We start from the raw sequence: 14490 nt of genomic DNA on the forward strand, positions 1-14490 counted from the left end.
CCACCTATGAGTATATCAGTGATATATATACTCCCTCAGGCCACTAGGTGGCATCCTTTATTCTTTTAAATCTGCTCCTTCCTGATTTATTACAACACACACCCCTTTATCTCTTGATTTGGTGTCTGTACCTCTCCCTATCCTTTTTACCTCCTTTCTTACTCTCAGGACCCTGCTATACCAAATCCCACTACTCCCCTGTGCTCCAAACCTTAACATATTCATAGGTTTGACTCTACCCTTCACATACCTTATAACTATATACTTATTTTCTTACCTAACTGCTGTTTTCCTCTCCTTACAGATTGTTTTCTCTGTGCCACACCACTCCTTTGGCTCTTCCCGCTCCGTTCGCCCTGCGGGCTCACTCCGCTCCCCTCCCTGCCCCCAAATTCCACCCGCCCCTACCACCTCTACCTTTATACCCTCATAGACACACCCCTCTTAATCTATCCCCACCCCTTCTAGACCTAGCCCCTCCCCACTCCACCTACCTGCCTACCCTACCTTCTAAAACCAGCCCCTCTCTTCTCCACTTATCTTCTCTCCTTCCCACTCTTCACACTATCTTCCCACTCTATTTCAGTTATACATTCTCTAAACATGTCTAACCAATGCCAACCTTTGCTACTTATATCCTTCCTAACCATCATCATCTCTACTTATTTCTCCACCTCTTATGAACAAGCCCTTCCTTATACTCTAACAATTCCACACAAAATAACCCAAATATCCCCCCTAGCTCTAACAATTACCTATCTCAACACCATCCACAAAACTTCCTACCTCCAAGCTAAATATCACCGACTTTCTCACATCAAATATCCTACTCATAGCCTTAAAAAACATTATTACTACTACCACAAAATTTCTCAATCTTACAACCCTATATTAATCTGCTCATTAATACATGGTGATATCCACCCCAACCCTGGCCCTAACTCACCCCTACCATTCTCTAAAAGCCACCAACTATTTACAAGACCAACACCATCTACCAAACCCCCTAAATCACTCTCAATTGCTCAATTAAATATCGTAGCATCTGTAACAAAATACCACATATCCATGCCCTCCTAGATGTCCAACAGTTTGATATACTCTGCCTAACCGAAACTTGGCTCAAACCTACAATTAAAGATAATGAAATCACCCCTGGCTATAACATACTCAGGCAAGACCGCTTAAACAAAAAAGGTGGTGGGGTAGCAATTCTATATAAAACCGGACTGCAAATAAGCAAAGAAAATCATACTCTTCCATCGGATAATAATGTAGAAATAATTATTTCCAAACTTCAGCTCAACCCTCACAAAACAGTTAACATTATCTGCACCTATCTTCCCCCAGGAAAAAATCCCACTATTTTAGAAGACCTATTAAATTGGCTTTCACTAAATCTCCCTCAAGAAACTATTCTTTTAGGAGATTTTAATATTGACTGGAATTTATGTCAATACACCAATCCACCCACTCTTATTAACCTACATGGCTTTACTCAAACCATTAACTCCCCAACAAGAACAAACAAACAAAATAACAAAGAAAGTATACTTGACTGGATACTTATAAACAGTCCCCAGCTAAAGTATACAACAGGGACTCTCCCAGATGACCTCAGCGACCACTCTCTAACTTATATCATCAGGCATAAAACAAATTTAACCATCCCCACCCAAGTCATAACATCCCGTAGCAAAAAATTCCTAGATCCCATTCTGTTTCAAAATGAACTTATGCAAGTTAATTGGTCATCTCTTAAATCTCTCCCTATAGACAAAGCGGTTAACTACTTCAATCATACTTTTCTGACAATCCTAGAACATCATGCTCCAATGCGTTCTATAAGAATTAAATCTAAAACAGCCCAATGGCTTTCTAATGCCACCAGGAACCTAATCCTTAGTAGAAACAAAGCCTGGATAAAATGGCGTACCTCAAAAAATACAACTGATCGCCTTATTTTCAGAGAACAAAGAAATTTAACAAAAAAAGCCATTCTACAAGACAAGAAGAACTTTTATACTCAGCTACAACAAACATCCTTACACCAACCACATAAATTCTGGACCGCCATTAATACACTGCTATCTCCAGGAAAAGTTGCCACACCAAATCCTATTGATTCAAACCCCAACTGCCCATTACAAACGGCTAATGCCTTTAATACTTTCTTTACCTCTGCCATTCTAAAGCTAGCTAACCAACAAAGCCCTGATACCTCCAAACTGCTAAACCAAGGTTCCACTCCCCCCCATTCCACCTCAAACCCATACCCACCACATATATATCATCCTTACTTCAAAAATTAAAACCTACAACTCCCTCAGCCGACAAGTTACCAGCAGAATTCCTTAAAATTGGTGCAAAAGCCATAGCTTACCCCATCTCCATATTGATTAACAGGACCATAAAAGAAAGCACAATTCCATCATTATGGAAAATCTCTTATATTATCCCACTGTTCAAAGGTGGTGACTCTACTGAGTATTCTAACTTTCGTCCAATAGCATTATTATCACCACTTGCAAAAATAATGGAGAAATGCATCCACAAACAGGTACTAAATCACCTGCTAAATAATAACCTCCTAGCTAAATGCCAACATGGTTTTCGCCCTTTCCATAGCACTACTACAGCCTTACTTTCCTTTATCGACTCAATAAATAATAACCGCAATAATAACATACCCTCTTCAGCCTTCTTCGTTGACCTATCCAAAGCCTTTGATATGGTCAACCACAAACTTCTCCTCCATCGTCTAAAGTCCCTCTCTTTTGACAATACAGCCTTAAATTGGTTCACATCCTATCTGAATAACCGCAAACAGGCAGTACTCTGGCATAACCATCTCTCTGATCTCCTTCCCACCTCTATAGGAGTTCCTCAGGGCTCTATCTTAGGCCCTCTACTATTTTCCATCTTTATAAATGATCTTTACCTAGCTACTCCTCTATCAACTTGCATTCAATATGCTGATGATACAACCATTATCTGCTCAGCCCCAACACAGTCAGAACTTTATTCCCTTACACAAAATACCTTCACTGCCATAGAGAAATGGTTCTCCAACCACTGTCTCCTCCTTAACCCAAAGAAAACCAAACTCCTGATTTTTACACCCACCATCTTGTCTCCCTCCATTAATTTCTCTCACAGCCAACAATGGCATCCTTATCTCCCCAGACAATAACACCAAATTACTAGGCATTACAATTGACAACCAACTCAAATTTGACACACACATTGACTCTACAATAAAATCAACTAACAGAAAACTAGGCTCTCTGTATAGAATTAAATCTTTCCTTACTCCTGAAGCCAGAACCACTATAGCTAGAACCCACTTAATCTCTTCCCTTTTATATGCCTCCCCAATCTATACAAACCTGTCTAAATATAATCTTACCAAACTAACTACATCTTATAATAATATTGCCAGATTTGCTACAGCATCTCCATATAGGACTCACCATTGTTCTAACCTTAAAAAACTAGGGTGGCTAGAATTACCTAACCTTATACATTTTAACCAACTTACAATTGCCCATAAAGCTCTTTACCACCCAGACAATACCCCAATGCTCTCCACCCTCATAAAACCCTATAGCAATCTGAAGAACCTGCGCTCCTCCAACAAAATACTGATTCATACTTCTCTTTCTAAGAACTCAGCAGGTGACTCCACATTTTCAAACTCAGTTGGGAAACTATGGAATCAACTACCTCAAGACCTCACCACTCAAACATCAATCCCACTATTTAAAACTAAACTTAAACATTTCTTTTCCAACCATTGGCTTTGCTCTTGCAATAACCCAGACTAACCTTTCATACCTCCCTGCTATGAGATTTTTTTCCACCCTCTCTTTATCTCGTATATCTAACTCTCTACATAACTCTCTACAAAGCTGTTTCTATTACCTCACTTCTAATAACGGAACTAAATCTCTACTTTCCATCTTCTTTTAAAGATGTATTAGACTAACTAGGTACTTTATCTGTACTGTCATATTGTACACTTTTCTAAGTAATAGAGAGACTTCTTACTGTACCTCATATTTGTACTCAAATGTTCTTAATTCTAACAGAAGGTTTAAAGTATATGTTATTAGATATTATTTGTATATGCTGATATATTCTGATAAAGTTTTTGTTTTAGTCTTACTATAGTAGTACTGTAGAGGAGCTTTTCTCCCCGGGCCTCCACTGAAAATGGACATGTATCCAGTTGGACTAGCCCGGTTAACAAATGTAAAATAAATAAATAAATAAATAAAATAAATATTGTAAATGTGTTTCAAAAACCTCAAATTTATAATAACAATGATAAAACTAATCTAGATAGCTCAAAAAATGCATATAAACAACGTACATATAAAACATATGCACATTCACTCAAAAAGAATCACCTTGGCAAAACTGGGACATATGCTTATGCTGCCAGCAGAAATACATTTCCTAATACCTTTTTTGGTAGTCCTCTGCAATGTACAATGTACAACGTACATATAAAACATATGCATAAGAAGTTTCCAAGGACATGTATATGTATTGCATTTACTAATGCTTATATACAAAATCTATATTGAGCGTGTTATATAATATATCCAGATAAACATACTCTATCGTTCCTACATTATTACATATTGTTACATATTAATATATGACAAATGAAAATAAATAAACTCATATGGCATTTTCATGAGTTAAAAAAAAAATAATGTAATATCATAGACATTATAGGTAGTCTATTGATCCCTTGTCAGTTGCTGGAATTTGTGTATGCAATCTATCCTACATAAAAGACATATATATAATTTATTAAATAATTAATTAATAAACATATTCTCAATATATCAGATACATAATCATCATGAACTACGTAAATTCATGGTTAAAATCTGGGTATATCTAAAAACTTCACCAAGGAACTTACTGGACTTAAATGAAAACAATATCAAAATAAAGATACAAATCAAAATAATGAAATATAGAAACTAAATGTACAAATGTTTCAAAAAATATAAATTTAAACTTATATACATGTAACCATGTGACCACTAATATAAGCCACACAATAATATTAGTGTGCACATATAGAATCCTGAATACAAGTATAAATCCCATATATGTGAATAAACTCTATTAATTCAAACAATAAGTATATACTTTTTAAAATATTTAATAATCATTATGTTAATCTAGTGTCATATAGAAATAAATACATATTCTAACTAATTTATAACAAATTTTAATATAGTACTTTATTTAATCCCTACTAACACTGGTTTGATAGATAGATAATTATTTATGCCAGGGGGGTAGATGGGCTGCTAACTTCAATATCCAATGCAATTCAGCCATTGCTAAACTATTATCATCATCTCCCCCTCTCTTATTAGTTGGTAATATTTGTAACACTCTGAAACTAAAATGATGAGTGGAAAAATCTTTTACATGCTTTGCCAATGCATTAGTCTCATCTTGTTTACGAATGTCGTATAGATGGTCATATATACGATCATGTAACCTCCTTTTCGTCAATCCTACATAAAAAGCTGTACACAAAGCACAGGTGGCCAGATATACAACATTCGTGGTGTTACAATTGGCATAAAAATTAGGCTGAAAAGTGTAATCCATATAGGGATGGTTATATGGTTGTATCTTCGAGACACTACTACACCTATTACACTGATAACATGGATAAGTTCCTTTGGTTGAAAATTCCCCTAATATTAGTTTATTTTTACTTTTATTCTTAGTGACATGTAGATCGTTACATAAAATCAATTTTAAATTGTCACTATTTCTATAACAAAATCTAGGTCTAATACCTACTATGTCCCTAATTTGCTTGTGCATGGTTAGGACATTCCAATTGTTAGAAACTATTCGTCTTATATTCTCAACATCACTTGTATATTTCATAGTGTAATTAATCATATTTTCATTATTCTTGGTCTTATTAAACTTTTTGTACTTAAACTGATTTGTACAGCATAAATCATGATTCTGTTGATTTAATGATTGGATATCTCCTAGAATTTCTTGTCTTATGCTTCTGACCATATGCAAATCATATCCTCTGTTCTTAAACAAAAGCTCCATTAAATCTGCCTCCCTTTTCAAGTCACTCTTATCAGCACACAATCTGGATATCCTAATGAACTGGCTTCTTACTATGCCTTGAAACGTGTGCCTAGGATGCATGCTATCGTATGTAAGTATAGCATTCTTCCATACAGATTTCCTATAAAGTGTAGATGTAATAATGCCTTCATTCGTCAATTTTAGCATAACATCCAAAAAGTGTATTTCATTTGAGGAGTGCTCTTTAGTAAACCTCAGAAAATGTGTGGTTGTTTCTAAATATCTCAAAAATATATCAAAACTTTCAATAGTACCATCCCATACAATAAGTATATCATCCACGAACCGTTTATAATATCTTATTGATTTAAATGACTCATGGCTGAATAAATATAGTTGTTCCCACCAATAAACAACAAGATTGGCGTAGGTATTCGCACAGAGGGTGCCCATGGCTACCCCCCATGATTGCAAATAATACTTATCGCCAAATAGGAAAGCATTATTATTCAGTATGATTTCCAACAACTGGCAAACCAATTCTGGCATTGGTAAAAGTTGTTTCTTTAACTAGAAGTTCTCTTATATATTGTATGCCTATATCATTTGGAATCGATGTAAATAGGTTTTCTACATCCATTGTAATGAGAACATACTGAGTTGTTTCTAAGTCAAGTTGTATAGTTTCTAAACTTTCTAGCAGATGATACGTATCTTTCAAGATAGATGGAAACCCATTTACTACTGGTCGTAAGATGTTTTCTAAGAAGGTGGATACATGTGTGGTTATCCAACCTTCCCCTGATACTATTGGTATCATTGGTATGGGACGGACTCTTTTGTGTATCTTCGGTAAACCTTTAAGAATAGGTATAACCGGATGAGATATAGAAAGGTATTCATGTAACTCCACACTTATCTGTTGGCACAACAGAAGGTCATATAAAGTATCCTTTACTGTCTGTATGATAGTTAAAACTTCCTTATACGTTATATTCCTATAAGTTGTTTCATCTGACAGTAAATTATTCATACACATCACATATTCAGAAGTGTCTAGAACTACTATACCCCCCCCTTTATCAGCAGGTTTCACTACAATCATTGAATTAGTTTTAAGATTCGCCAAAGCCTTAGTCTCCAAGCTGGTAAGGTTATAGTATCTCCCTTTCTTATTGTTAATGCCAGAAAACAAAGTATAAAAATCATTCTCACATATCTTAAGAAAGCACTCCACTGATGGAGGTATTGGTGGCATAAAAGTACTCTTATTTCTAAAAGGTGTCGGTAACACTTTCACAACAGTACATTCTCCACCAGTAGAAAAATATAATTTGAGACACAACTGTCGACAAAAAAGTCTTAAATCAACTAAAGTCTCTACAAGTGTCGATGAGGTAGCCGGAATAAAGTTCAATCCCCTATTCAAAAGACTGACTGTCGAAGTATCCAATAAGTAGCTAGAACAGTTGAAAACCAGAGAAGTCAATACCTGGTTCTCCTGTTCGCTGCTGTCTTCTCTTCGGAATACTTGCGCTTCCTCGGACATCTGCTGTTTGATCGTCCTCGTTGTCGTTGTACAAATTACTTTTGATAGGGTAAAAAAGGTTGTGAAGCATTACTCAGCGCCACTGTAGTTTTTGGTATAGCTCCCAGTGCACAATTGCCTTGGAGTGCTTCCCGATTAGGAGGGGGTGTGTCCGTGTTGGGGCAATCAGTATGATCTAAGCTGAGTGCTCTAACCAGCGATGTGTCAGTCTGGCTGGAAAGAGTATTATTAATTGGAGGCATTAGAGAAGTGAATGTAGGACTTTTTGTTGCTTCACTTAAATTAGATGTCACTCGTTGTTTAGATGGTTGATGTGAAGCAATTGATTGATTAACTTGGGACCTCGGCCAAACAAACACGTGGCCGTTTTGAAAATCATTAAAGTCCCTTCTTAATTTACGTTGCTTGGTTGTTCCGAGTCTATCACTAAAGGCTTTGATTTGTGTAAAAGCATGACGTAATTTTTCTTTACAATATTCAGAACAGAAACGCTCAGTTATTTCTTTGTATAGAGCGTTGGTTTTACTACGTAATTCAGTCTCTATAGGCTGGAAATATTTCAATAACAATCTGGCATAGTCAAAACCTAACTGTATATTGAGATCTTGCCATTGTTTGAGTAAAGATGGATGTGAGTCCCCATACGTAGGCATGCAGAAAACCCGCATGCCTCTGGGGAACACTTTATGAAATAAACAAGCATCCAAATGCAGTCTCTGCCAGGAATACCTCTGTAGTTGGTACAAATTATCCTCTAAAAGTTTCAACAGACTATGAAATTCTGTTAAATTCTCACCAGTTTCTTGTGGGTGGGCAGAGCCCAATATTTCATGAAAATCCAAAGACAATAAAGGGTTCGATTCTTGATGAAAAAGTCCCGTCCATAAACGGGTAGTGTCCCTCGGCTCCGGATTAGAAATAGATGCAGTATTATTAGCCTCCATCATGTGCGGTGAGTTGCAAACAAAGGTAAGAAACATTGTAAAGGAAAACAACTCTCCGCTGAATGTACCTCTCACCAAAAAAAGGGAACCATAAAACAGTAACAATGAGAGGTAAAACCACGATGTAGTCCTTCTTCTAATGATCAAATATTCAATAAACAAGCATGATATAAAAAACAAGACGAATTTATTCTGGAAAAGATGAGCACTTTCGCGTAGTGCTAGCTATGCTTCTTCAGATAAAATTATACAAACAAAGCTCTCGTTTAAATACACAAATTGGCGGGATCATCAAACAATTAATCATTGATTAAATTCAGTTAAAGTGCTGACTTCACTACTTAACAAATCAATTTCCTTAGATAAAATGATTAAAAAACAAGTCATGTCACCCTTCTGTTATTAACCACCAACCAAGGGACTATCATTGATATTTAAATATCGGTCCTTCGTCATATTGTAAATGTATTTAAAAAAACCCAAATTTATAATAACAATGATAAAACTAATCTAGATAGCTCAAAAAATGCATATAAACAACGTACATATAAAACATATGCACATTCACTCAAAAGGAATCACCTTGGCAAAACTGGAGGAGAAATGTGAGAAAAGGGAGGAAGAAAAAAATCACTCGAGGACAAAAGAGGAGAGATGTGAGACATGGGGGAAGAAAAAAATCACTCAAGGACAAAGGAGGAGAAATGTGAGAAATGGGGAAGAAAAAATCACTCAAGGACAAAAGAGGAGAAATGTGAGAAATGGGGGGGAAGAAAAAAATCACTCGAGGACAAAAGAGGAGAAATGTGAGAAATGGAAGGAAGAAAAAAATCACGCAAGGACAAAAGAGGAGAAATGTGAGAAAAGGGAGGAAGAAAAAATCACTTGAGGACAAAAGAGGAGAAATGGGGGGAAGAAAAAATCACTCAAGGACAAAAGAGGAGAAATGTGAGAAATGGGGGGAAGAAAAAATCACTCAAGGACAAAAGGGGAGAAATGTGAGAAGAGGGGGGAAAAAAAAAATCACTCAAGGACAAAAGAGGAGAAATGTGAGAAAAGGGAGAAAGAAAAAATCACTCAAGGACAAAAGAGGAGAAATGTGAGAAATGGGGGGGAGAAAAAATCACTCAAGGACAAAAGAGGAGAAATGTGAGAAATGGGGGGGAGAAAAAATCACTCAAGGACAAAAGAGGAGAAATGTGAGAAATGGGGGGAAGAAAAAATCACTCGAGGACAAAAGAGGAGAAATGTGAGAAATGGGAGGAAGAAAAAAATCACGCAAGAACAAAAGAGGAGAAATGTGAGAAAAGGGAGGAAGAAAAAAATCACTCGAGGACAAAAGAGGAGAAATGTGAGAAATGGGGATGAAGAAAAAAATCACTCAAGGACAAAAGAGGAGAAATGTGAGAAATGGGGTGGGGAAGAAAAAAATCACTCAAGGACAAAAGAGGAGAAATGTGAGAAATGGGGGGAAGAAAAAATCACTCAAGGACAAAAGAGGAGAAATGTGAGAAATGGGAGGAAGAAAAAAATCACGCAAGGACAAAAGAGGAGAGATGTGAGAAATGGGGGGAAGAAAAAAATCACTCAAGGACAAAAGAGGAGAAATGTGAGAAATGGGGAGAAGAAAAAAATCACTCGAGGACAAAACAGGAGAAATGGGAGGAAGAAAAAAAATCACGCAAGGACAAAAGAGAAATGGGGGAAGAAAAAATCACTCAAGGACAAAAGAGGAGAAATGTGAGAAATGGGGGAAGAAAAAATCACTCAAGAACAAAAGAGGAGAAATGTGAGAAATGGGGGGAAGAAAAAATCACTTGAGGGCAAAAGAGGAGAAATGTGAGAAATGGGGGGGAAGAAAAAAATCACTCGAGGACAAAAGAGGAGAAATGTGCGAAACGGGAGGAAGAAAAAATCACTTTAGGGCAAAAGAGGAGATATGTGAGAAATGTGGGGAAGAAAAAATTACTTGAGGGCAAAAGAGGAGATATGTGAGAAATGGGGGAAGAAAAAATCACTTGAGGGCAAAAGAGGAGAAATATGAGAAGCGGGAGGAAGAAAAAAATCACTCGAGGACAAAAGAGGAAAAATGTGAGAAATGGGAGGAAGAAAAAATCACTCGAGGACAAAAGAGGAGAAATGTGGGAAACGGGAGGAAGAAAAAAAATCACTCGAGGACAAAAGAGGAAAAATGTGAGAAACGGGAGGAAGGAAAAAATCACTCAGAACTCATGTTTTAGCTTCCTTGCAATCAGCAGTGTTTTCTTGTTCTCGCTAGTGTAAAGAGATCCTACACAGCCTGCTAAACTAACCTAATGGCCTGTCTTAGCTAATTAATACATAGCTTATGTTTTCAAAACAGCCTTACTGAAAAGAGTATTCGTTACCACTATCCTAAATCTTTCATTTGCACCAATGTTCTGTTTAACTTCATGGGATTCACCTTTAATTTAGCTGATTTGTTTTACTTATCACTTTTTAAGCATTATTTCCTGGGATGGGATTGGTGAGAGTCAAGTATTATCTGACAATGATATGGGTAAATAAATGTATATGTCAAGTAAAGCTATCTATAACTGTGACAGTTCAGCTGTATTAGTTTTATTTTAATTTTCTTAATGTAATTATGTCATTTTTTTCTCCTTAGAGAATCATGTGGCAAAGGTACAGTTGCAGAATTAGAAGAATACCTGAAAAACAAAAAGATTAAGTACACCTGTACTGACAATCCCAGGTATTATAGTGTGGTAATTGAATGATACCATACAAGAGCTGATATTTTTTGATTTCACAACTTTCTGACTGTAGCCTCTTTTTATTAACAGAGCTATGATTCTCCTACAATGTGCAGCCCATCCTAACAATTCCAAATGCAAAGATTTCTACAGAATCAATCCCTAGGTATGATAATGCAGTAACTGAATAAAACCATACAAAATCTGATTTTATTTGATCTCACAAGTTTCTGACTATAGCTTTTTTTTCCCAATAGATCTCCTCTGCTCTAAGCAGTCAAAGAAACATCATTGGAAGAAAATGATTCTAACAATAAATAATACTGTGATAGTATGTCCCAGAGACTAAAATGTTAGCAAAATGCAGCAGTAATACCTGATATTTATAATGACAGTAATTGTGATAAGTTTTCCTTCTCTGTCTTTCTTCAGTTAAAATGTGTCACAGCAGGGCACACGTTACTATGAGTTGATATTAATTCAGAGAAACTACTGTGGTGACATCCAAAAACCATCTCAAAATGAATGTCTTTTTCTACATATGAGTTATGACACACTGGACTTGTAGTTCTGCCTCAGTCAGCAACTTCATTCTGACAAATGATTCTTCCCTTATGTCATGTCGTTCACACTTAGTTCCAAATTTGAAATAAAACACTGATTCAGAATATACTATATTCCCATGTTCTGCAATGTTCTGCTATTGAACAATCAGTTCAGGCACATTACTCACACACATCATAACCTTGTACATGATGCAGTGTCACTTAACACGCAAGACACACATATCACAAAATGATTGGAAGTTCTAAACGTCCAGTCACTTCAAGCAACATTTTCTGTCTCTCAGTCAGACACAACCTGTTTGAATCATTTATTAAATGAGGAGTTTTTGATACATTTTGTATATTGTGTATTGGATGCATTTATGTACTATGGCTGTCTAGTAAGCGGTAAAGGAGTAACTGATGCATCTGCATTGTGAAGAAAGAGCTACTTGGTTTACACAACAAAACAGTAACAGAAACTGGTGTGTGTGTACACACATGTGCACACACACACACACACACACACACACACACACACACACACACACACACACACACACACACACACACACACACACACATGCACACAGACAAAAACACACAAACATACACACACACACACACACACACACACACACACACACACACACACACACACACACACACACACACACACACACACACATTTCCAATCCTTCATATCACTGCACCTAGATTCAAACAGGCAGTCACATTCCCACACAATTCAGTAACTGACTAACATTGTAAAACACCTGTACCCTGTACATAACATTCTTTCAAACACTTACTCCTGCCCTACCTGTAGAATCTTCATCACACATACCTGTCTACCTGTACAATGCTCATCACACACACCTGCCTACCTGTAGAATCCTCAGCACATGCAACTGCCTAACTGTAGCATTCACAGCACACCCACTTCCCTACCCGTAGAATACTCACCACACACACCTGGATACGCATACTGCACAGCTTACCAACAATCTCTTACTCCATGAACATTGATCTTTTATACGGAGCAATTCTCCTGTATAATAACAAACACTTACTATATAAGAGTGAACTAGAAGTTCTACAGTAATCCACACTTGTACTTGATACATGTGCAAATGTGGTGCGTGTCATTTAATTAAAACATATTGGTGAATGGCAACCCAATCAGAAAGTCTATCAAGTGTCCTTCTAAGTGGGAACCTGACCAAATAATCTTACGATTGAGTGAGCTACACATCACTAGACACTATAGTTAGTAGATTTATCAAATGTGGGTAATCTAAAGTAAATCTACAGAAAGAATATGCTCTAATGCTTCACGTTAAACAAATATGTGGCTAGTCATTTACACTAAGAAGACTGTCAGATTAAGGTTTCATTAAAAAGTAAAAGAGAAACTGTATTGTCATTCAGCCCCTATACATCGAGACTAACGAAACGCAATGTGATTAACATTACACGAGTTTTGTGTATCCTTTCCTTATTTTAATAATTAGTGCTAATACTTCTTACAGTTGCTGATTTTTTAGACTTCCTTTCTCATCTTGTTTATGTTTACCTATTTGCTATTCTTCGTTTTACTCAGAGAATGGGGAAACTGATTTCTGCAGTGATATAGAATGTAGATACTGTTTGATCACTTTAGCAGCGACATTAAATCAGCTAGTGCACGTCTACCGTTTAAGAACTTCTTTCGTACTTGTTTGCTTTTGGAGGGCGCTACTCGAAACCCTCTTTTAAATGTGCTTTCTGAATATGTGATAACTTTTACTTCTGCTATTATTTATTAAATATTACATGATTCTTTTATGATATTTAACCAGAAATGAATACTTGATTTTGTGCACTTTGAACACTGCTTAAATTGAGAGAATTATAAATGTCTGTACTTTAATAATCAGCAAATGAGCAGGAACTATTCAGAGTAAAAGTGTTTAAACATACAATAAAATGAGATAAATAAGTGTATATGATGCCATGTGATATTTGTGTTATAGTCTGATATCTGTGAAATATTTCAAAATAAAACTAGGGTAAACACCTTTTGGCATGTGGGACATTTTTAATGGAAACATGATATTTTGCAGGGTAAAATGTATTAGCAACCAATAAAAAAGGACGGGATTCACTTTGTTGCCAAAATAAAAGTTCACATCATAGGCCCTATACCTGTCCCCAAATTTGTACACATCTCAGATGTCTCTATTTCCTGCCATAGAAAAGCATGGAAGGTTGTAGCCCAACATTATGTCGGGCATTAGAGCTGCACATCATATTCTGCAAGGTCACTCTGGTATCTAGTAATCCCATCATGTCTGTCCTGTTAAAGTGCTGTTAAGGCACAATCGCTAGTTATCTCTGGTGTTTAGTGACCTCCCCCCACTCCCCAGTCCTCACCCTATTAAAGTGCCATTAAGGCACAATCACGTACAAATTATCATTGGTGTCTTGTGCTTCCTCAAACCTCCCCCAATTCCACCCTGTTAAGGTGCCATTAAGACACCAAGCAGAGGTTTCTTTGGTGAGCAAGGGTTTCCTCCCACCCCAGTCCTATGAATTTAAGAGTTTCCATGATGCCCAGTGGTTCTCCTACCCCTGATCCC

The 14490-nt window shown here is 36.6% G+C and overlaps 1 protein-coding gene across 1 annotated transcript in view; it reads left to right on the forward strand.

Annotated features, from left to right (window-relative positions):
* The window catches only part of LOC122804650 (ADP-ribosyl cyclase/cyclic ADP-ribose hydrolase 1-like), a 359461-nt gene extending 347042 nt beyond the window's left edge, over positions 1 to 12419 (forward strand). The window contains exons 7-9 of the mRNA XM_044074633.1: positions 11237 to 11323; positions 11415 to 11490; positions 11582 to 12419. Coding sequence (XP_043930568.1) covers positions 11237 to 11323; positions 11415 to 11490 — 163 coding nt within the window. The 3' untranslated portion in view covers positions 11582 to 12419. The remainder of the gene's footprint in view (positions 1 to 11236; positions 11324 to 11414; positions 11491 to 11581) is intronic.
* Positions 12420 to 14490: the final 2071 nt, after the last annotated feature.

Source organism: Protopterus annectens, chromosome 6.part0 (assembly GCF_019279795.1).
Source record: "Protopterus annectens isolate FY-2018-M chromosome 6.part0, PAN1.0, whole genome shotgun sequence".
Taxonomy (NCBI): domain Eukaryota; kingdom Metazoa; phylum Chordata; order Ceratodontiformes; family Protopteridae; genus Protopterus; species Protopterus annectens.